General features: G+C 42.3%; 1 protein-coding gene across 2 annotated transcripts in view; it reads right to left on the bottom strand.

Annotated features, from left to right (window-relative positions):
* The window catches only part of FARS2 (phenylalanyl-tRNA synthetase 2, mitochondrial), a 539,960-nt gene that overhangs the window by 270,257 nt on the left and 244,828 nt on the right, over positions 1 to 24,875 (bottom strand). For both annotated transcript variants that reach the window (XM_040432849.1, XM_040432848.1), the window contains exons 3-4: positions 20,145 to 20,737; positions 1,273 to 1,432 (exon numbers count right to left, since the gene is read on the bottom strand). In XM_040432849.1, coding sequence (XP_040288783.1) covers positions 1,273 to 1,432; positions 20,145 to 20,737 — 753 coding nt within the window. The remainder of the gene's footprint in view (positions 1 to 1,272; positions 1,433 to 20,144; positions 20,738 to 24,875) is intronic.

The following is a 24,875-nucleotide window of genomic DNA, read 5'->3' as shown; positions in this document are numbered from 1 at the left end:
AATAAACCTACCATTGAAATGATACTGTTCTGAGACTTTTCATTTCTTTGTCATTGGACAAACTTACAAAATCAGTGAGGGGTCAAATAATTATTTCCTCCACTGTAACTAATGTTCTCAAACAAACCTATGAGGCCTTCATAGAACAGTTGCAGTTATATTGAGAATAAATTGCAAACCAGTGGACTCTATTTACTAATTAGGTGACTTCTGAAGGCAATTGGTCCCACTGGATTTTATTTAGGGGTATCAGAGTACAGGGGTCTGAATACAAATGCACACCACACTTTTCAGATTTTTATTTATTAAAAAGTTTGAAAACCATGTATCATTTTCTTTTCACTTCACACATGCTTGCTACTTTGTTTCGGTTTATCACATAAAATCCCAATAAGATAAATGTCATTTTGTGGGTGCAACGTAAAAAAATTCAAGGGGTATGAATACTTTTTCAAGGTAATGTATATATGGGAGTTGGGAGGAATAGGAGTTGGGAGGAATAGCTGTCAGGAGAATGGGCATGCGGACAAAAGCTACTTAAGGTATGATCACCTATCCAGTGAATAGCGGCTGTCAAAAAATAGGAAAAGTCCTATTTTTGCCCATTTTCACAGCCAGACGGACTCCATTGAAATGGAACTGTTTTTAATGGACGCTTAGACATAAGTGCACCTTTCTAATGGGTACACTAGAACAATATGGCCTTTTAGGAGTAAAAAAAAAACCTCATCCACTTGCACACACAGCGGCAGTCACTCCTTTGTTGATTAAAAAGGATCTGCACTGAGCATAAATGACGTCACCACGCGCCTGTGCTGGGTGTGCGTGGTGACGTCATCACGCTGAGTGCAGGTCCTTTTCAATCAAGATAGGAGCTACTGCCGCTGCGTGTGCAAGTGGCTGAGGTGAGTATTTTTTTATAAAAAAAAAATTCTAAACCAAAACATTACAGCTGGGTGCCACTATGGGGGACATTACTAATTCTTGGTGCCACTATGGACGACATTACTAATTCTTGGTGCCACTATGGGGGACATTACTAATGGACATACTAAATGAAACAAATGAAAGTCCCTGAAAATCCTTTTAACATGTAAAAAGCTACTTTACTACAAATGAGTTTAGATTTTTTGATAAGCTATAAATATCAAGTTGTGTATACAATATTCTGTTGGCAGCAGTACTGGGGACCACTTTTCCTAAGATGGTGGCTCATTATTTTAAAAAAAATAAACTATTCTAAATTGCAATAATAGAATCATGCGAACATACCTTCACCAAACAGATGAGTGATTAGTTTGGAGAGTGTTTGCTTTAGGCGATGCTCTACAAGTTTCATGGCTTCCAGTGTATGGCTCTCTTGTTTGCTGGGTGTGCGAAAACCATTCTCAAACAAATGACATGTGTCATTATTTTCGACCTTTGCAAACAGCTATAAAAAATTAATTAAAAAAAACATACAATGAGGAGTTATACTGTAATAATGTAGCAATAACTATTTCTTTTTATTAGTGTAGCATCAAAAACGCTAAATTTATTTTTTGCAAAACACACGCTCCTGTCAGCTAATCAGTAATGGCTGCTAAACAGACAATAATGCAATACTATAGGTTCTCAGGTGATCAGCTACTGCCATTGCATGGCTGGCGAGGTCACATGCCACTACAACACATCATATTTCATCTCTTCATAGAATGGGGAGTGCTGGAGCAGCAGTGAGTATAGGCTTTTTTCCCACAGGTATTCCATATATGGCTACCATTTTTATTTTATGGATGAATTGCCAGCTGTCTGCAATAACCAGTTGGGGGGGGGGGGGGGGGTCCCTGCCACTGGCAGCACTGATTGGATAGTATCAGGCTCTGCACGGACACAGTGCCAACTAGTAACACCAGACCTTTAATGCAGACTACTGGCAAACCATTTATAACCTTTTAATAGGAATAATAGAGGAATGACACAAAATAGAGCCATAAAAATAGATACTCCAGAATTGTTATAACATGAGTAATTCAATTAGTTACTAAAACATTTCAGGATGAGGCTGTGACAGTACGGACCCCACTCCAGCGGGCTAGATCATAGAATAGGCTGTGGGTCGCTCAACTCCCAGGATGACAACTGTGGTGGGGTGGGGGGTGGGTTTATGGGGGGGGATACGAGTATTATTTTTTATGTAGTAGAGATTTCAATGTCTCAGTTACTTGCCATTTTTTTTTTCCTTTTTGGTTTTTCTTTGTTTGTCGCTGTTCTTATCTTTGTGGTATATATATGTATGTCTTGTATTTTTATAATGTCATTGTCTTTTTGGAGAAAACAATAAAGAAATATAAAAAATAAATAAATAAAAACATTTAATGTAGGGCTGGGCGACTAAGGCTACTTTCACACTTGCAGCAGTGTGATCCGGCGGGCAGATCCGCCGATTTTGATGTGACTGAAAGCATTTGTGAGACGGATCCGGATGCGGATCCGTCTCACAAATGCATTGCAAGAACGGATCCGTCTCTCCGCTTGTCATGCGGACAGACGGATCCGTCTTGTATTTTTTTTCACATTTTTACCGGTCTGCGCATGCGCAGGCCGGTAGGACAGATCCGGCACTAATACATTCCTATGGGGAAAAATGCCGGATGCGGCATTCAGGCAAGTCTTCCATTTTTTTTCGCCGGAGATAAAACCATAGCATGGTACGGTTTTCTCTTTTGCCTGATCAGTCAAAATGACTTAAATGAAGACATCCTGATGCATCCTGAACGGATTACTCTCCATTCAGAATGCATGGAGATAAAACTGATCAGTTCTTTTTCGGTATAGAGCCCCTGTGACGGAACTCTATGCCGGAAAAGAAAACCGCTAGTGTGAAAGTACCCTAATCAAATTCATTTGATTAATTCACCCGTAGTGATTCTGGCGGTCAGTGTTTGGCAGAATCACCATATCGATTGTACCAAAATTGACCCTACGTATTCGCCGATTGTTTCTCTTAAAAAAAAGTTTAAAAAAAAAAAAAACATTAAAAGTTTATAACAGCCCCCTTTACCAAGTTTACATATAAAAATATATAAGCATATAAATAATAAACAGTAAAAATATATTTAAAAAAATAAAATAAAAGCCAGGTATCGTCATGTCCAAAAATGTCTGCATTAGGCCTCCTGCATACGAACATATTTTTTTGCGGTCCGCAAAAACGGGTCCCGTTTTTCCGTGATCCGTGACCGTTTTTTTGTCCGTGGGTCTTCCTTGATTTTTGGAGGATCCACGGACATGAAAAAAAAAGTCGTTTTGGTGTCCGCCTGGCCGTGCGGAGCCAAACGGATCCGTCCTGAATTACAATGCAAGTCAATGGGGACGGATCCGTTTGACGTTGACACAATATGGTGCAATTTCAAACGGATCCGTCCCCATTGACTTTCAATGTAAAGTCTGGAGTCCCTTTTATACCATCGGATCGGAGTTTTCTCCAATCCGATGGTATATTTTAACTTGAAGCGTCCCCATCACCATGGGAACGCCTCTATGTTAGAATATACTGTCGGATATGAGTTAGATCGTGAAACCTCATTTCCGACAGTATATTCTAACACAGAGGCGTTCCCATGGTGATGGGGACGCTTCTAGTTAGAATATACTACAAACTGTGTACATGACTGCCCCCTGCTGCCTAGCAGCATCCGATCTCTTACAGGGGGCCGTGATCAGCACAATTAACCCCTCAGGTGCCGCACCTGAAGGGGTTAATTGTACTATCATATCCCCCTGTAAGAGATCAGGGCTGCCAGGCAGCAGGGGGCAGACCACCCCCCCCTCCCCAGTTTAAATATCATTGGTGGCCAGTGCGGCCCCCCCCTTCCTCCCTCTATTGTAATAATTTGTTGGTGGCACAGTGTGCGCCCCCCCCCCCTTCCTCCCTCTATTGTAATAAATCGTTGGTGGCACAGTGTGCGCCCCCCATTGGCCCCCCCTCCCTCTATAGCATTAACAACATTGGTGGCCAGTGTGCGGCCTCCCATCTCCCCCCCCCCCCCCCGATCATTGGTGGCAGCGGGTTACTAGCAATAGTACAATAGTAAAAGATTCATAATTACCTGGGAGCTGCAATGTTCGTGTCCGGCCGGGAGCTCCTCCTACTGGTAAGTGACGGTTCATTTAGCAATGCGCCGCACAGACCTGTCACTTACAGTAGGTGGAGCTCCCGGCCGGACACGAACATCGCAGCAGCAGGTAAGTATGAATCTTCTACTATTGTACTATTGCTAAGTAACCATGGCAACCAGGACTGTAGTAGCGTCCTGGTTGCCATGGTTACCGATCGGAGCCCCAGCGATTAAACTGGGACTCCGATCGGAACTCCGCTGCCACCAATGATGGGGGGGGGGGAGATGGGACGCCGCACACTGGCCACCAATGTTGTTAATGCTATAGAGGGAGGGGGGCGCACACTGTGCCACCAACGAATTATTACAATAGAGGGAGGGAGGGGGGGGCGCACACTGTGCCACCAACGAATTATTACAATAGAGGGGGGGGGCCGCACTGGCCACCAATGATATTCAAACTGGGGAGGGGGGGGGGAGGGTCTGCCCCCTGCTGCCTGGCAGCCCTGATCTCTTACAGGGGGCCGTGATCAGCACAATTAACCCCTTCAGGTGCCGCACCTGAAGGGGTTAATTGTGCTGATCACGGCCCCCTGTAAGAGATCGGGTGCTGCCAGGCAGCAGGGGGCAGTCTTGTACACAGTTTGTAGTGTATTCTAACTAGAAGCGTCCCCATCACCATGGGAACGCTTCTGTGTTAGAATATACTGTCGGTTCTGAGTTTTCACGAAGTGAAAACTCAGCTTTGAAAAAGCTTTTATGCAGACGGATCTTCGGATCCGTCTGTATAAAAACTAACCTACGGCCACGGATCACGGACACGGATGCCAATCTTGTGTGCATCCGTGTTCTTTCACGGACCCATTGACTTGAATGGGTCCGTGAACCGTTGGCCGTGAAAAAAATGGGACAGGTCATATTTTTTTCACGGCCAGGAAACACGGATCACGGGTGCGGCTGCAAAACGGTGCATTTTCCGATTTTTCCACGGACCCATTGAAAGTCAATGGGCCCGCGAAAAAAAACGGAAAACGGCACAACGGCCACGGGTGCACACAACGGTCGTGTGCAGGAGGCCTTGATATAAAAAAAGAAAAATTCCTGTGCAGTGAATGCCGTAACAGGAAAAAAAAAACACATGATTCGCATTCTCGACCCCCCCCTCCCGAAAAATTGAATAACAGTGATTCAAAAGTCGCAGATACCACAAAAATGGTACCAATAAAAAATAAATTCATCCTGCAAAAAAGAGTCCTCATACAGTTCTGTGGTTGGAAATATAGAAAAGTTATAGCTGTCAGAAAATGGCGATGCTAAGAAAATGTTGTTTTTTTCCAAAGGTTTTTATTTTTTCAAAGTAGTAAAACAAAAAAAATATATATATATAAAAGTTTGGTATCTCCATATTCGTATTAAGCCACAGAATAAGGCCTCATGCACACGACCGTTGTGTGCATCCGTGTCCGTTGTTCCATTTTCCGTGATTTTCTGCGGACCCATTGACTTTCAATGGGTCCGTTGAAAACTCGGAAAATGCACCGTTTAACATCCGCGTCCGTGATTCGTGTTTGCTGTCCGTCAAAAAAATATGACTTGTCCTATTTTTTTGACGGACAACGGTTCGCAGACCCATTCAAGTCAATGGGTCCGTGAAAAAACACGGAGGCACACAAGATTGTCATCCACGTCCGTGATCCGTGTCCGTAGGCTACTTTCGCACAAACGGATCCGCAGATCCGTCTGCATAAAAGCTTTTTCAGATCTGAGTTTTCACATTGTGAAAACTCAGATCTGACAGTATATTCTAACACAGAGGCGTTCCCATAGTGATGGGGACGCTTCAAGTTAGAATATACTAAGAACTGTGAACATAACTGCCCCCTGCTGCCTGGCAGCACCCGATCTCTCACAGGGGGCTGTGATCCGCACAATTAACCCCTCAGGTGCCGCGTCAGGACGGATCCGTTTGGCTATGCACGGCCAGGCGGACACCAAAGACTTTTTTTTTACTTTCCTTCATGTCCGTGGATCTTTCAAAAATCAAGGAAGACCCACGGAAGAAAAAAACGGACACGGATCACGGAACCCGTTTTTGCGGACCGCAAAAAAATAACGATGTCATTTTTAGCGCACAATGAATGCCGTGATGTGAAAACCCCAAAAAACCTTGGTGTAATGGAGGTTTTTTTTTTCCATTTCTACCCCACATAGAAGTTGAATATACGTTGAAAAGTTATTTCTACACAGAAAATAATCGTGTGGGGGTTTTTTTTTCCAGCTTAATTAACAGAAATAAGAAAATTGAGATTTAAATTGAGATTTTTTTTTTTGCTAAATCACCCAGCCCTGTGTGTTAAAAGATAAAGATGGTTGATGAGTACATATGACTGCAATACACAGAACGATCCCACCATGTAGCCATGACACTAAAAATTAGGAAGATATTAAATACAATTTCTATATATTCTGGAAGGAGCACAGTGCAAGCATCTCATTGCAGACCTGGCCATAGATAAAAGATTTTGCCAGTGGATCCAGCTGACTTTACAAGGGATTCGGCAAGAATCAGACGTCTATGGCCAAAGATATCTAACAGCTGTTTTAGGCTACTTTCAAATCTGCGCTTTTGCTGTCCAGTTTTGAGATCCGGCATGGGATCTCAAAACCACAGCAAACCGCTTCCGTTATAAATTTACAACTGGCTTCATCTGTTCACAATGGATCCGGTTGTATTATATTAAAAATGAAGAAACTGGATCCAGCACAAACAATTTTAAGTCAATGGGCGCCAGATCCTATTTTCTGTGTCTGAAAAAAAACAGATCCGGCTTCTTCAGTTTCCCACGGTGCATACAAAAACGCTGCTTCAGCGATTTTGTGTCCGGCATGGGAACGCAACAAACCGGAACCGAATGCATTCAGGTGCACTACATTCCAATTTGTTCAGTTTTGTCCCCATTGAAAATGAATGGGGATACAATTGAAGCGTTTTACTGTGGTTTTTAGACCCTCTGCCGGATCTCAGAACCGGACAGCACAACGCAGATGTGAAAGTAGCCTTACTCCTTCCAAAGAAATAACATGCTTCTTCCTAGGAGCCCAATGTGAGGATAGAATGAAGCCAGCTAAGGCTTCTTTCACACGGGCGTCACGTGTGAGGGCCGGATAGGATGCGGGTGCGTCGCTGGAAAATGCGCAATCTTTCAGCGCAAGTGCAAAGCGTTTTAATGCGTTTTGCATGCGCGTGATAAAAATCGGCATGTTTGGTACCCAGACCCAAACCCGGACTTCTTCGTAGTGTAGATTTTATTATTTTCCCTTATAGAATGGTTATAAGGGAAAATAATAGCATTCTTAATACAGAGTATTTTAGGGATGGAGGGGTTAAAAAAAAAAAAATTAAACTCACCTCATCCACTTGTTCGTGCAGCCTGGCTTGTCTTTCTTCTTCTTTGAGGACCTGGGAGGAAAAGAACCTTTGGTGACGTCACTGGTCTCATCACACGGTCCGTCCCATGGTCCATGTGATGAGCGCAGTGACGTCACCAAAGGTCCTTTTCCTCCCATGTCTTCAAAGAAGAAGAATTAAGACAAGCCGGACTGCGCGAACAAGTGGATGAGGTGAGTTAAAAAAAATTATTTTAACCCCTCCATCCCTAATTTACTTTGCATTCTGTATTAGGAATGCTATTATTTTCCCTTCTAACCATGTTATAAGGGAAAATATTAAAGATCGGGTCCCCATCCCGATCGTTACCTAGCAACCATGCGTGAAAATCGCACCGCATCCGCACTTGCTTGCGATTTTCACGCAGCCCCATTCACTTCTACGGGGCCTGCGTTGTGTGAAAAACGCACAATATAGAGCATGCTGCGATTTTCACGCAACGCACAAGTGATGCGTGAAAATCACCGCTCATGTGCACAGCCCCATAGAAATGAATGGGTCTGGATCCCACACCCTATTCTTCCCCATCCAATGGCTGCTACCCTGGAGTACTTTATATACTTCATCTACCTTCCCCTATGTTAAAGTGCCTAAACAATAGGTTCTAGACCACTAGTGTGCTGTAAAAGGTGCACTATTCTATGTTCTTCTGACCGTGTACCTACTTCTGCCTGTTTCCTGGACGTGAACCTTTGTTGCCTGACCTGACCTCTGTCTAATTTCCGTTCTGACTCTGAGCTGTCTGCCCTGACCGTGGACTGTTTCTCAGATCGCATGTACGAAGCCTGTCCTGACCTCAGCCTGTCCTTGACTATGGTATTGCCTGAGCCCTTGGTGCTCTGCATCAGTGTCTCTTGACCCACGTGGTGGAGCCGTCACTTGAACAGAGACTACTCCAAGAGTTAGCAGCCAGGTGGTTCCCCTGCAAGGATGAAGACCAGGGGGGGCCACTTAGATAACGCTCCAAACCAAGTCTGTTCAAGTGACACAGCAGATCCACATCTGTCTGATAACAATATGTGCAGCTTATTTGCACTAGAGTGACGAGAGGCAGAAGAAGAATAGTGGATTCTTTCTGATAAGTCTGAAAAACCACTATAGTTTGTACATTCGGTGACATTGGTTAATTGCTTCAAAAAGAGCACAAAGAAAAATATACAACATGGCCAGTGTGTATGTATACAGATGTAGCAAATCTCAACTTGAATGTGATATCATGTCACAGTGATATCTGGTGACAAAAGCCACTGAAAAAGTCAATTAACATTTTCTTGCAATTGTTTACTTAGTTTGTTAAAAGATGAGGACCGTTACATGTAATAGATCTTTAATAGCTTTACCATAATCTTACAGTGGCTTTAAAAACACAAATGTGCTGAAGCAGTAAAGGTATGCACCGTGTGTAGACTCCCACCACTTTCTGAACAATTGTCTTTAAGGGAAAAGATATACAAATCTACAATATATTCTGTAGGCTTCCATTGATAGCAGACATCTGGTGCCATCAGTAATGTTTTAGTGCCTTCTCATCCAGGACACTGCAGGCGTCACTCCTATAGTTCACAGGCATCAATCTTGGAGCTATTTGCATTCACCATCAAACGTCCCCCAGGTTCAACCAAGCTCCAAGTCCAACTCCAAAATACAATAGCATATTAGAAAATGATGGTTTTCCAGGAGTAAGTAGCTTTTAGGGAGTTCAATATTGATGACCTATTTTCAGGACAGGTCATCAATATCTGATCTATGGGGGTCTGACTCCCAGCATCCCTGCTGATTATCTCTTGGAACAGGTTGTGGTGCTCCAGTGAATGCCGTGGTATCCCCACAGTATGCCAAGAACGGCGCCATACATTATAGCGGCTATGCTTGGTACTCACTTGAATGGGATTGAGCCGCACAAAGGCAATGTGACCAACGAATGTGATGTCACTGGCCCAGGAAGAGGTCACAGCGCCGTGGCCCCTTCAAAATTGATCAGTGGGGGTTCCGGGTGTCGGACCCCCACAATCAGATACTGATGCCCTCTCGTAAGGATAGCTCATCAATATTCTTCTCCTGGAAAGCCCCATTAATCTCTTGTTTAGGAGAGAGTTCCAATTATTTAAAGTCTCAATCATTTAAGACATCACCCTCTCTCTATTCCTTTTTGGCAGTCGCTATTCCAGCAAATTTTAACCCTGACAGGGACAGGTAAGAAACTATGATGATACATTATGCTTTGATAATGTTTCATTTATTCTTATTTTTAGGTTTCTGCCTGTGCGTCCAACAGATTTTTTACCAGCAGGGACACTCCAATAAATATGTCACGTCACTGGTGTCGCAGGTGATCACAGTCTTAATTGTGCAAGCCTGACACCTTTTACATGGATAAAATCCCTTATGCCCTCTCTCCTCCTCAGTTTTTGGCATCTCTTTATGAGATAGATCTTAATTGTTTTTCACCCTCCTAAACACCAGCTGTGGCTTCTCTTGGTAGGGCTCTTCCCAAAACCGAATCTCATTTACAGAGGTACAGAATCAATTTTTCCTGAAATGGTGGCAAAAAAAATATATATATATAGTCACCTCAGCCATTTGCTCGCTGAGAAACCATTGTGGTCATCTTGATTGAAGAAACCATACGAAATCTCACGCAGGGTGATGTATGACGTTACTGCGTCCGGCCACCATGACATCACGTCGCCGTGGGAGATTTTGTGCGGTTTTTTTGCAAACAAGATGGCTGCGAGCAAATGGGTAAGGTATATATATATATATTTTTTTTTTAACCCTGATTAACCCGTGAAAGGCCTCAATTTTAACATCAGATATCGCGATCAGCGATGAACGCGGATTCTGAGGGGTTCAATGGCGGGGGCAGCACGATTGCCGTTCCTAGTCATTGCGTCCGTTACTTACAAAGGAATGCGATTCGTGACTAAGTAATTCTGAACAAATTGAATTTCTTTGCGAAATTCGGCAAAGCATGCAAATCAAATTTTTCATAACTTCGCTCATCACTAATAGTAGGGATTAAAAATAGTCCAAAAATGATTTCCAAAACGATGGTACATATTAAAACCAGATGCGGTTTTGGAAAGACCCCTACCAGGGAAGCCACTGATGGTGCTTAGAAGGGAAGAAAAGATATGTTGGATGCACAGGGAGGAAATTACCATAGAAATATAAATAAATGAACACATTAGAAATATAAGGAAAGAGGTCACAAATCATTGCGTATCACCACTTTCAGAGCCAGGAACTCAAAAGGGTTAAAGTTTGTAAGAAAAGTGACTCAAAAAGGAAGGGAGAGGGGAGGTGAAATCTTAAATAAATTCTCTCTCGTCAAGGTCTGAATATTGATCTAGACAAGGTGTAAGCCATTCTATAATTTTAATTCTCTATTTTCTGAAAGCCATATCTTTTTTATTTTTTAGGCAATTGTCTTAGGGTCTTATTTTTTGTGGGATGAGATGACGGTTTGATTAGTATTATTTTTGGGTACATATGACTTTTTGATCACTTGGTATTACACTTTTGTGCTGAAAGGTGGCAAAAAAAATTGCTTTTTTTAGCACAGTTTTTATTTTTTTATTTTTTACGATGTTGAGCAGGCGGGTTAGGTCATGTGATAATTTTATAAAGCACGTTGTTACGGATGCAGCGATACCTAATATGTCAGTTTTTTTATATATTTTGATTTAAAACAATAAAAGCATTTTTGAAACAAAAAGAAATTATGTTTTTATGTCTCCATATTCTGAAAGCCATATCTTTTTAATTTTTTGGGCAATTGTCTTAGAGTGGTGATACCAAATATGTCTTTTTTTTTTTTTTTAACATGTCTCTTTTTATTGTTAAAAACACTTTTATTTCACTTTCGTTATTTTTTATTTTTGTCCCACTATGGGACTTCAACATTACAGGGTCTGATTCCTGTTTCAATGCAGCACAATACATCTGTATAGTACGGCATTGACTATTAGTGTATTACACAGCGTAATACACTGATAGTTTGCCTATGAGACCCAGCCTGGGGACTGGGCCTCATAGGCCTCCATACATGCCGGGCCCCAAGGCCTTTGAATGACTTGGGGCTGCCATGGCAACCATCGGGTCCCTGCCACCGCAGTGCGGGGACCCGATAGATGAGGAGAGAGAGCGCAAACCTCCCATATGCCGCTGTCAGCGACATATGAGGGGTTAATCCACCGGCATCAGCGTTATCACCGATGCTGGTGGATGCAGCAGGGATCAGTCTGTCAGTAACAGCCGGATCCCTGCCGCTGATCGCGGGGGAAGAGAAGGACCACAGGACAAGAATGCTCGTCCTGGGGCACAAAGTACTGGCCATTTAGGACGAGCATTCTCGTCCTGGGTCCTTAAGGGGTTAACAACATGAAAACATCACCTACAGAAAGGCAGCCATTTTACAAATCACCTGGAAACAGGCAGCCATGCAAGCACACAAACAGTGAAGTAGTAGTTGTAATAACCACAATGCTTTAAATATTATTCTATTGTAGTTATCTCATGGAAATGCCCTGTGTGCTGACCCAGCACATATATGTCATGTACCACTATTGCTTACTGAATGTAAGGGATTATATGATGTGAGGAGTGTCACATGACTGATGTCATGTGTGAGTTAGGCCATGGAAGCATAACCTAGGACTGTTAAACAAAACAAGCAATGCAACAGCTCACTGCAAACCAAATAAAGTACAAAATTGAAACATAATTGCAAATGCTGTACTAATAAGTTAGAGATGCTTGGCAAATCTTTTTGTACAAAATTATTTGAGCCCGTCTGCCGCACGTCAAGGCGATCTCTAGTTAGACGGGTTCCTAACACAAGATTTTGCCTGTTATGTGCCATGATGGCTATCATATAATTCAGAAAGTGCAGGTTCCACATGCATGCTGGATCCGCCTGAATTTCTGTCATTTTCGGTGCCAAAATGGCCTCCATTATATCCACGGAAAGCAGTTACCAGCATGCATGCCGGGCCCACTCCACACCACCCCTGGCGCCAAAAGGTCACCAAGGACTGCAATGAGAGTCCACACACTATCTCTCTCCTGGTGCCAGATGGCTTCAGTGAGTGAGGGGGAGCAGGCCAAACTATATACTAACACTAATTAAAATCAACCTGTGGGACAGACGAGCTGGTCAGGAGTGCACGACTGAGGTGTCAGCCACACCTCCAGCACAAGCTGCAAAGAAAAAAGGGGGCCAGTCAGCACATCCCAAAGCGCAGGGGCACGTTGCTATGGCTGAGAACAAGACTGTTAAACAAAACATGTGATGCAACAGCTCACTGCAAACCAAATAAAGTACAAAATTGAATCATAATTGCAAATGCTGTACTAATAAGTTAGAGATGCTTGGCAAATCGTTTTGTACAAAATTATTTGAGCCCGTCTGCCGCACGTCAAGGCGATCTCTAGTTAGACGGGTTCCTAACACTAAATTTTACCTGTTATGTGCCATGACGGTCATCATATAATTCAGAAAGTGCAGGTTCCACATGCATGCTGGATCCGTCTGAATTTCTGTCATTTTTGGTGCCAAAATGGCCTCCATTATATCCACGGAAAGCAGTTACCAGCATGCATGCCGGACTCCACACCACCCCTGGCGCCAAAAGGTCACCAAGGACTGCAATGAGAGTCCACACACCTAACATAACCTAGGACTGACTGATTCTTGGGCTATATCATTCTACTGTGCAGATAGAAGTCAACAACCTGATATAAGATAAAGTATGTAAGCACAATTTTATATACATGCATATTTGAAAATTGCATGATTTCCTATTATATAAACAAATAAAGTAAGGGTACTTTCACACTAACGTTGTTAGAATCCGGCAGGCAGTTCCAGCAACGGATCTGCCTGCCCAATCCGGCAAACCGTATACAAACGGATAGCTTTTTTTTACGGATCCGTTAGATCCGGTATATACCGGATCCGTCTCATCCGGTATCATCCAGAATAACAGATCCGGTATTAAAAAAAATTCAAAGATCAAAAGAGAAACTAGCTCCTCCTATTTCCCACCGTATGCGTAGTTATGCGGCAATTTCCGGAACACTTGGTACCGGATCAGGCATTAATACATCTATCTGGAAATTAATGCTGGATCCGGCAAGTGCGGTATTGTTCTGGGATTTTGGCTGGAGAAAATACTGCAGCAAGCTGCGGTCTTTTGTCCGGTAAAATACCGTACAAGGGACAGAACGGAAGACATCCTGAAGCATACTGAATGGATTGCTTTCCATTCAGAATGCATTAGGACAAAACTGATGCGTTTTTTTCCGGTATTGAGACCCTTTACCGGATTTCAATACCGGAAAAGAATAACGCTAGTGTGATAGTACCCTAAAATAATAAAAACCAGAATACCTCTTTAAGTCTAGTTTTTTGCATGTGAACAGAAGGTTTCGTGAAAACAGAACTTTTTAAATATTTATGTAGAGGGTTCTTTTATTCCTGAAAATTCACATGTTGGAAAGAACATAACATTCCTTTCAGAAGAGACTAAAAAAAGGAGCTGACACAGATTGGAAGCGTCTGAAAGCTCTAGTTCCTTATCTAGTATGAAATAATATATATGGGAAAATTGAAATGATAACTACATATACAGTATAATACACCTCTACTGTAAGATCTGAGAATAGTAGAGGTCGCAGCAGGGTTCTAGCAGATTCTGATTACAATGGTTTTATTCTCCATGATTTTCCGACATAAGAATGTGCTGATCTGACAGAACCAGTCCACTACAAAAACGGCAGGAAAATGTAATATGTAAAAATCTGTCAGTGAAGGGCAGTGCGGTCCAGCAGGTGGCACCAGTGCCACTCACAAAACATGTATACACCAGGAATACACCAAGACATGATGGCGTAAAGCAGTTCCCCGACACTTTGGTAGTTATAGTCACATAAGGGTCTATACACACTGCAAGTACAGTATATGTCAGGGAATTTCCCATTGTATACCTCTGATGTACTGTATGCTGCTGTATAGGCATAGAGGTATCCGTTGCTCATAGGCTCCCATATTAATAAAGTATATTGCGCTTTATATGTTGTTTTTACACAATGTATCTGTAAGGAATATTATAATCAACCACTCTATTCCATACAGTCGAAAAAAGGTATTACACCGCACTCTGGCATCTGTTGGGTGAATGGGACCCTACTGACACGGAGCTTTCCCAGGGCATATGGTAAACAGATACTGCAAGCACAGTGAGGCTGATGGCATTACATAAAATGTTACATGGGTGTTACCGCTAACCAAAGAGGAAAAGAATGTGACCCTGGGATCTAATTTGCAGTATCTATCTTACGGTCGATCCACACGACCGTGCTGTGCTTTGTGGACCGCAAAACACTGATACTGCTCTATCTTTTTTGCGGAACCATTTAAATGAATGGGTCCACACCTGTTCCGCAAAAATGCGGACCCATTCATATGGTCGTGTGAATGAATAGTATGGCATCGAAGAAAGTACATACTGATAGATAAGACACTGAAGACCTAAATTACTAGTTAGCTACCCTCAGAAGCTAGTTTGACAGTGTCCAGTTCTCCATTATCTCCATTACTACAGTAAGTGATAATGCACAATACTGCTCCATTCAAACTCTATGGGACTGCTGGAGATAGGTCTTCTGTAATCTCCAGCAGGCCGAGAGACATTGGGGGAGATTTATCAAAACTGGTGTAGAGGAAAACTGGCTTAGTCCCCCATAACAACCAATCAGAGCCCCTCTGGAAAATGAAAAACCTTTTCTTTACACCAGTATTGATAAATCACCCTCTTTGAATTTATATTATGCAGCTCAATAGGAAGACTCAGGAACACAGGCTGTCGGGACACGAGCAAGGGCACAATGGACAATAAGTGCAGAGGAAATGATCTGTTCTCTACATGGTTTGAAGACTCTAGGATTTTCAGAAAAGCAAAGTTAAAGCAAGGTTTTAATTGGTCCTTCCCCTTTAATTTCTTGTAAAGTAGTGATGTCTGATACCTGGCCGCATTCCTGCAGTATGAAGTATACAGTATGAATTGTACATGTGTACTGAACTTTAGGTAGGGCTAGGAGGGGCCAGGAGAGACGGAACATCAGGGTAAGATGTCTTGCTACCATCATCTCTCTTGTATCATACGGGTGTCAGCCAAGTGCCATGTTGGGCGCTGGTCAAAGTGGAGCTCGCTCATTTGTTCGCACAACTTTGGTGACAGTTACTAGGGCTGGGTGATATGGCCTAAAATCTGTATCGCTATATAATTTGAAGCATGTGCGATATAACGATATACGGATGTAGCAGGGTTAACACACATGCTTTATGAGGTATGTTATCTAAAGTAAATGCTTTAAAGCGAACCTGTCACCAGGATTTTGCACATAGAGCTGGGGACATGGGCTGCTAGATGGCCACTAACACATCTGCAGTACCCAGGTCCCACAGCTCTCTGCGCTTTTATTGTGTTAAAAAAACGTTTTGAGTGATATGCAAATTAGCTGATATGAGTCCTGTAGCCGGAGATGAGTCAAGCGTCAAGGAGCCCAGCACCGCCCCGCGTCCTCCGAATCTCCTCCTTGCCGGCTGACGTCACAGAGCTGGAGCGCCGAAATCTCGCGATGCGCGAGCTAGCGCATGCGTAGTTCGTTCCCTGTGCTGATGCCAGCACAGGGAATGAACATGATGCCGACACTGCGCATGTGCTAGTGGCCATCTAGCAGCCCATGTCCCCAGCTCTATGCGCAAAATCATGGTGACAGGTTCGCTTTAAGCAATTGCTTTTCAATGGCTTTTGTTTCAAGATAACGCGATGAGTTAAGAAATTTGAGTTAAGAGTGTGTGTGTTACCCCTGCTACATCTGTATCACAATATATTATTTTCTTCTGTATAGATACAAATTACAAAACGCCATCAGCCCCATGCCATTGCCATTTTCCATCATCCAGCGCCATCAACCCCATGCCATTGCCACCATCATCATGTCCCACAGCCATCGTCATCAGTCCCATGCCATTGCCACCATCATCATCATGTCCCCCAGCCAGCGCCATCAGCCCCATGCCATTGCCAGTTTGCCACCATCATCATGTCTCCCAGCCAGCGCCATCAGCCCCATGCCATAGCCACCCCCTGGTAGATTCGGGCCCACGCTAATATACTTACCTTTCCTGCAGGGTGCGCGGCTGGCTGATAGAGTCCGCAGAAGACGGACCGCGTCTTCTTTCCAGCATGCACTCATGCACTGTGAGGGACCTGACGTCACACAGTGTGTGAACGCAAGGCCCTGGCCAGTGCAGCGCGGTGCAGAGTCGGGAGGCCACAGAGCGGTGAGTGAGAAGCTTCTTCAATTCACTACCCCTCCGTGGTTCACTATTGCGATATGGCGATATAGCTAAAATCTGTATTGTTGCCCAAATTTATGTCGATAATATTGTATATCGTTTATATCGCCTACCCCTATAACTGTTACTTTTCTTTATATTTGTATATCTATCTTTTATCATAGTTTAGTAAACTCTCTTTGCACCTAAGTCATATTAAGTCTAATTTGTCTCAATCATGAATCCATGACAATACACTCAGTGAACCCCTTTAAGGACATAATTCTGCAATTTTGGTTCATGAAGAAGTCATGTAAAGCTCTCAAGAGCATAGAGAACTGAAACAAAGATGAAAAAGTATAGTATGACACAAACCATTTCAGCAACTTAGGGCGCTGGATATGGGACCCTTGTGCTGCCACCTTTCTGGCAGGCAATGAAGCATGGCAAATCTGACATGGCAATCATTGCTCCTTTTTGGTCTCATCTTCCCTTCAGGTATCTATTTAAATGGGTCCGGGAGGAAGAAGGAAAACCAGCACAGCTTCTATGCATTAGCAGTCAAGCATCCTGATCATTACCTACTTGTACCTGTCTCAGTTTTAGCCGACACAAATCAGATCAGGAAAAAAGACTGTTCAATTGTTATTAACTCTCAGAACATTTAGTTCTTGCTTCATTCCCCTTTCCCTGCTGCACTAAGCAAATTTAATTACAATGTAAAAACCTAAACACAATGTTCTAGAAAAGATATTAAGTATTCACATTATCTGAGATATATTGGGAAGGTACACTCACATTTTGTGGAAAAGACACTGCTCGGATAGGGAAGATTATGGACCCTGATATCCAATGGGGCTTATCAAAGGGATTTATCCAAAACCAGAAATATGTATTAAAGCTTAGCGTCAGTAACTACTTAAAGGGAGTCTGTCAGCAGTTTTGAACATGCTAAGCTGCTGACAGTGCTAGGTAGGGGAAGGGGACAGCAGGACATCCATAACTTTTGTGGAACATTTATTATCCAGGGAAGTGTGAATATGAACTTTAATTCTCCTGGCAAGTGCCCAGGAAGTGGAGCTTCACTATGAAGTGCTCTCTGCTTTAAGTAACAGCTGGTTAGATGCTACAGCTGTCTCTCAAAGAAGAAGGGAAGAACTGTGAAGCAGCTTACTGCAGAGAGCACTTCACTGTGAAGCTCCACCTCTAGGACACTTACAGCAGAAGAACCTGGCAGAATAAATGTTCATATTAACACTGCTCCTGATATGAAAAGCTCAGCAAAAAAATTATTTGACCTGATCTCCCAACAGCTCTGTCAGCAGTTTTCTTGCTTCATAACTGCTGACAGACTTTCTTTAAAAGTAACCGACCATCCTTTTTCTACAACTGAAACAGCACTCGAGTAATGTACGCTCAGGATATATGTTTACTTCCAAAAGGTTGAAACATTGTCGACCTTTATGTTCATATTCTATGTTAAAAACTAATAAAAATAATTTTAAAACAAACAAAAGTAACCGACCATCTGTAACCCTTAAAAACCGAAGAAGAAAAAATAAATTATACAATATGTGAGAGAGAATCTAAATCGCACATCCTCATTACTATGCTTTTGATATAACAACTGTTTTAAATTTCAGCATGATAAAACATGGCTATACAGCACTATTATCAATATATTGCTATGCACTATTAGGAGGCATTAGTATACAGTTTGATCAAAGAGCATAGGCCCGCTTACCACAACAAGGTTGCCTCTTTAAAGTGGGGACCTACTCTAACTTTGGCGCGGCACCGTGTGGCGACCATCGCGCCCCACACCGCTCCAGCAGGCAATGCGACCCAGCAGCCACACAGCGCCCTCACTGTGCGGCAAAGCCACCTAGGCCCTGGGTCCCATCACTCCACCAGCACAGCACAAAGGTAGCGACGGCCACCGTCCAGCACTCACATATTGTATACATTGTATAGACTTATCTTTCCCCCCCCGCCCCCCTCTGGATCAGCACTCCTTCCCATTCGGCTCAGGTGCTTTTAATTAGCAGAAGTCTGCATAGGGTGTATAATACCTACCAAATCTCAGTTGGTGTTCCTGAGAGGCTGTGAACAGGTGAGCTCTTTGCACCAGTTCACATGCGGTGCTGGACGGTGGCCATCGCTGCTTTTGTGCTGTGCTGGTGGAGTAATGGGACCCAGGGCCTAGGTGGCTTTGCTGCACAGTGGGCGCTGTGTGGCTACTGGGTCCCATTGCCTGCTGGAGCGGTGTGGGGGCGCAATGGTCGCCGCACTGCGCCGCGCCATAGTTAGAGTAGGTCCCCACTTAAAAGAGGCAACCTTGTCGTGGTAAGTGGGCCTATGCTCTTTGATCAAACTGTATACTAATGCCTCCTAATAGTGCATAGCAATTTATTTATAATAGTGCTGTAGAGCCATGTTTTATCATGCTGAAATTTAGAACAGTTAATTATATCAAAAGCATAGTAATGAGGATGTGCGATTTAGATTCTCTCTCACATATTGTAAAAATAAATTAGTTGGATGCTTAAAATAAGCTCATGGTACAATTCAGCAACATCAATTAAATAGTACCAGTACATCATGTGTAAGAAAACTGCCATTACAATAATAATTGCCGATCATCTAATAACCCTTATCTCTAAATTACTAAGAGGTCATAAATACTTATTTAAGCCACATTCTTATCAGTAAGATAAGGACTGAGCTATAATGAGTGTTTATAAGGTCAGAGATCAGAGATAAGGAGCCTGTCAGCAGCCTGCCTGACAGAGCAGAGAGAAAATTCAGAACCAGCTACTAGATAAACGCAAAGTTGTGGAGGGAAAACGGCTCAATACTTTTTAATAATCAATTAAAAAATTATTTTCAGTTCAAAATGAGTACAATGCAATACTTTAAAAAAAAATGCCAACAAAAGTGTACATAGCCTTTAACCATTTTTGTAGCACTTGGGAGATGTGTAATCTTACAGTATAGCCCCTATGGCCATAGTATGGGATCGGAAAAGGTTGTGCCCCCATCAGATATATGGACTTCTACTACACTCACAACCAGCACTGAGGAAGAAATTTAAACTCAATGAAAATCAATTAACTGCCTGTCAGTGCCAAGGCCAGCTGGACAATGCACACTACTGGTTCCAGAATTCTCTACACTTCCTATGATGAACATTCTTTGGTGGTTACTTAGTATGTTTTAATTATGACATTATTTACTATATACTGTTTACCTCATGGTTTGAGAAAAGACAGACACCTTCCATTTGATGAAAGACTGGGTAATGACTCTTGTCAATCTCATCACGTCGGTAGACATCCCCCACCACAAGAAATGCATCCAGTCCAGAGTGCATCAAATCCCACTGATGGGCTGAGGTGTGAGCACGCAGCATGTGTGTCTTGTTCAAATAGTAATTGTCACCTTTTCTTCTACTAGGATGATCCAATGGAATAAGTAATTTGTCGAAATTTTGTTCTGTGGTAACAACCGGACTGAGATTATCATAAACAGAAAACAGAGGGTTACCAAATCGGCCTACAAATTCTCTATAGAAGTGCTCCTTGATCCTCTCTTTTATGAGCCACAATGGATGGTACTTCTGGTTGTGCAGGTTCTTCCCAACCAAGGATAAGATTTTACTTGTGACATTAGTGTAATCATCTCGAGGGAACTGTCTACCAAGTAGTTCGACTTGGCTGCAGACGTCTGTTGTAGAAGTTTTAGAAGTTATGGTTCGTAAGCATCCATGTTTTATCCTACTCATACACATTCTTAGAAAACCTGAAGTTTCTGAAGAGTGAAGAAAGGTAGATTTGGAAGGCCCTATGGGAAAACAGAAAAATGTAATTCAGAAGTCATTTTATCTTAAAGTGTGCTTAACAAAAGAAGACACAAATATAAGGAATAGTGTGTGTGTGTGTGTGTGTATGTATACAAACATACTTACATACAGTGGTGTGTGAAAGTTTGTAAACCTTTCAGAAATATCTGTATTTCTGCACATATTTGAGCTATATCTACATCAGCTTTTCAGTCCTAAAACTTCATCAAGCTAAACAAATCAAACAGATGAGACAAAAATATTAGACTTCGTCACTGACTGAGGAAAATGATCAACTATCATATTTGTGAGTGGCAAAACTATGTGAACCTTTACGATTAGCAGACAATATGAAGGTGAAATTACAGTCAGGTATTTTCAATCAATGGGATGACAATCCGGTGTGACTGGGAGACCAATTTTATTTAAAGAACAGGGATCTATCAAAGCCTGAGATTTCTAAGGACCTCAAAAGAAGAGTTGTTGATGATCATCAGGATGGAAAAGGTTACAAAACCATCTCTAAAGAGTTCAGATTCCACTAATCTATAGTCAGACAGATTGTGAACAAATGAATGAAATTCAAGACCATTATTACCCTCCCAGGAGTGGTTGATCAACAAAGAACACGCCAAGAGCAAGGTGTGTAATAGGCCAAGAGGTCACAAAGGAACACAAGGTAACCTCTAAGCAACTAAAGGTTTTTCTCAGATCAGTAAATGTTAATGACTAATCAGAAGGACACTGAACAACAATGCTGCATGGCAGGATTGCAAGGAGAAAGCTGCTGCTCTCCAAAGAAAACATTGCTGCCTGTCTGCGGTTTGTTAAGGATCACCTGGACAAGCCAGTAGACTATTGGAACAATGTTTTGTGAATGCATTTGAACTTTTTGGGATTTTGAAATCATTTTTAGGGACTTACATATTAGAAATTATCCATTTATTATCACATTTTAGACACTACACCACTCAAATGATTTAAAACTGATTTTACAAACTTTGTTAACCCTTTAGGCCTCTTTCACACGGGCGTCGCGTGTGAGGGCCGAATAGGATGCGGGTGCGTTGTGGGAAAAAGCAAGATTTTTCCACGCTAGTGCAAAGCGTTTTAATGAGTTTTGCACGCGCGTGAGAAAAATCGGCATGTTTAGTACCCAGACCAGAACCCAGACTTCTTCACAGAAGTTCGGGTTTGGGATCGGTGTTGTGTAAATTTTATTATTTTCCCTTATAACATGGTTATAAGGGAAAATAATAGCATTCTTAATACAGAATGCTAAGTAAATTAGGGATGAGAAGTAAAAAAAAAATGAAAAAAAATTATCATCCACTTGTTCGCGCATAACGGCTTGTCTTCTTTCTTCTTCTTTGAGGACCTGGAAGAAAAGGGCCTTTGGTGACGTCACTGCGCTCATCACATGGGCCATCACCATGGTGATGAATCATGTGATGAGTGCAGTGACGTCACCAAAGGTCCTTTTCTCCCGGGTCCTCAAATAAGATGAAAGAAGACAAGCCGGGCAGTGGATGAGGTGAGCTTAATTTTATTTTTATTTTTTTTAACCCCTCCATCCCTAATTTACTTAGCATTCTGTATTAAGAATGCTATTATTTTCCCTTATAACCATGTTATAAGGGAAAATAATAAAAATCGGGTCCCCATACCAATCGTCTCCTAGCAACCATGTGTGAAAATTGCACTGCATCCGCACTTGCTTGCATACACTTCTATGGGGCCTGCGTTGCGTGAAAAACGCACAATATAGAGCATGCTGCGATTTTCATGCAACACACAAGTGATGCGTGAAAATCAGCGCTCATGTGCACAACCCCATAGAAATGAATGGGTCCGGATTCAGTGCGGGTGCAATGCCTTCACCTCACGCATTGCACCCGCGCAGAAAACTCACCCGTGTGAAAGGGGCCTTAGGTGTTCCACAGGAATTAAAGCAAAATGGTAAATGATGTGAAATTTCTAAATATTACTTTTTTTTTTGCAGATTTTCTGTAACAGTGCAAAGGTTAACAGCCAAACAAAGCTGAATATTGATTACCCTGATTTCCAGTTTACAGAAACATCCCATACATGCTCGTAAACTGCTTTATGGGCACACCACGGGACTTATAGGGGAATGAGCACCATATGGATTTAGAAGGCCAGATTTAGTTGAAATGGCTTTCAGGTTCTATGTCGCATTTGAAGAGATTTTAAGGTACTCCTACAGTAGAAAACCACAAGAAGTGACCCCATTTTGGAAACTACACTCCCAAGGAATACTTCAAGGGGTGCAGTGCGCACTTAAACCCTACAGACGTTTCATAGAATTTACATTCAAACAATGGAGCTAACTAGTGCTTCTATAATGAATCCAATCTGTGCAGTCCATATAAATTCACACTGCTGAAGTCACTTGCCGGCTTGTGCAAGATAATCCATAAAAAAACAGTTGCAGCTTCCGCACTTGTTCATAAAAAATCCATATTCTTTATTGAAAAATCATTAAAAAAGTAAATGAATTCAGCTGAATTTATGATGGAAAGGAACAACATTCTCTCTAAATGTTCCCTGGACTTAATGAACTTGATAATTGGTAATGAAGAACAGAAGTTGAATGAAGTAGAAAAAAAAAAAGGAGATACAACAGGAGGAAATTTCTTTAAAAGGATTTTCGGACCTCAATGTTAATAAAGAACTTGAAAGTAAAATGAACAATAACCTCAACAAATTGGAATCATCTATAATGGAAATTAAAAAGAAAAAATATGAACAAGATATCATGGATTATAGAGGCAATACTGTATATAACTTGAGGAGGAGAAAAAATGACAAGAACACTCCAAAATCTATTCTTAAAAAGAAACATCAGAGTGAAAAGCCACAAGTTTGTTTTACCTCATCAGAGGGGGGCAATTCAGATACTAACACTGACTTTTCTGAGGGAGATTACAATAGTTCCCGAAGTCATGATACTAGGGCTGCAGCTAACGATTATTTGAATAATCGATTAGTTGTCGATAATTTCATCGATTAATCGGGAAAAAACACCAAAATGACAAAAAAAAGGGGTTTATATGATTTTACTTGAAAAATTATGTTCAAAGGTCATATTAAAACAAATTTAGGAGCTACATAATTATAAAAATTTTGCTTTACAATGTAAAAAAAGACAAGTTATGGGGGATCCTACACTGTTATGGGGATCTGTGGATGACACTATTATGGGGGATCTGTGGATGGCGCTGTTATGGGGGTGATCTGTAGATGGCGCTGTTATGGGGGATCTGTGGATGACACACTTATGGGGGATCTGTGGATGACACACTGTTATGGGGGATCTGTGGATGACACACTGTTATGGGGGATCTGTGGATGACACACTGTTATGGGGGATCTGTGGATGACACACTGTTATGGGGGATCTGTGGATGACACACTTATGGGGGATCTGTGGATGACACACTTATGGGGGATCTGTGGAAAGCACTGTTATGGAGGGTATCTGTGGATGGTACTGTTATGGAGTGGATCTGTGGATGGCACTGTTATGGGAGGGGGATCTGTGCACTGCTATGGGAGGGGGATCTGTGAATTGCACTGTTATGGAGGGTATCTGTGGATGGTACTGTTATGGAGTGGATCTGTGGATGGCACTGTTATGGGAGGGGGATCTGTGCACTGCTATGGGAGGGGGATCTGTGAATGGCACTGTTATGGAGGGGATCTGTGGATGGCACTGTTATGGAGGGGATCTGTGGATGGCACTGTTATGGAGGGGATCTGTGGATGGCACCCTTATGGGAGGGGGATCTGTGGATGGCACTGTTATGGGGAGGGGGATCAGTGGATGACACTGCTATGGGGGGATCTATGGATGACACTATATAGCATCGTATGCTATATGTGTCATCCACAGATCTCCCCCAAAAATGTAAAGATGTAACTTCCACCTTCAAAAACATGAACGGGGGGAAGCGTAAATCAAGGAGGCATATACAAGCATTATCTGAGTTGTCAAAAGAAACATTAAAGCCAACAATGGATGAATTGTATAATAATGTTTACATCATGTCTCCTACTATCTTAGGCCTCCTGCACACGAATGTGTGCTGCCCGTTGCCGTATTGCGGACCGCATTTG

This window comes from Bufo bufo, chromosome 5 (assembly GCF_905171765.1).
Source record: "Bufo bufo chromosome 5, aBufBuf1.1, whole genome shotgun sequence".
NCBI classification, from domain to species: Eukaryota; Metazoa; Chordata; class Amphibia; order Anura; family Bufonidae; genus Bufo; species Bufo bufo.
This window is presented reverse-complemented; position numbering and strand designations above follow the sequence as displayed.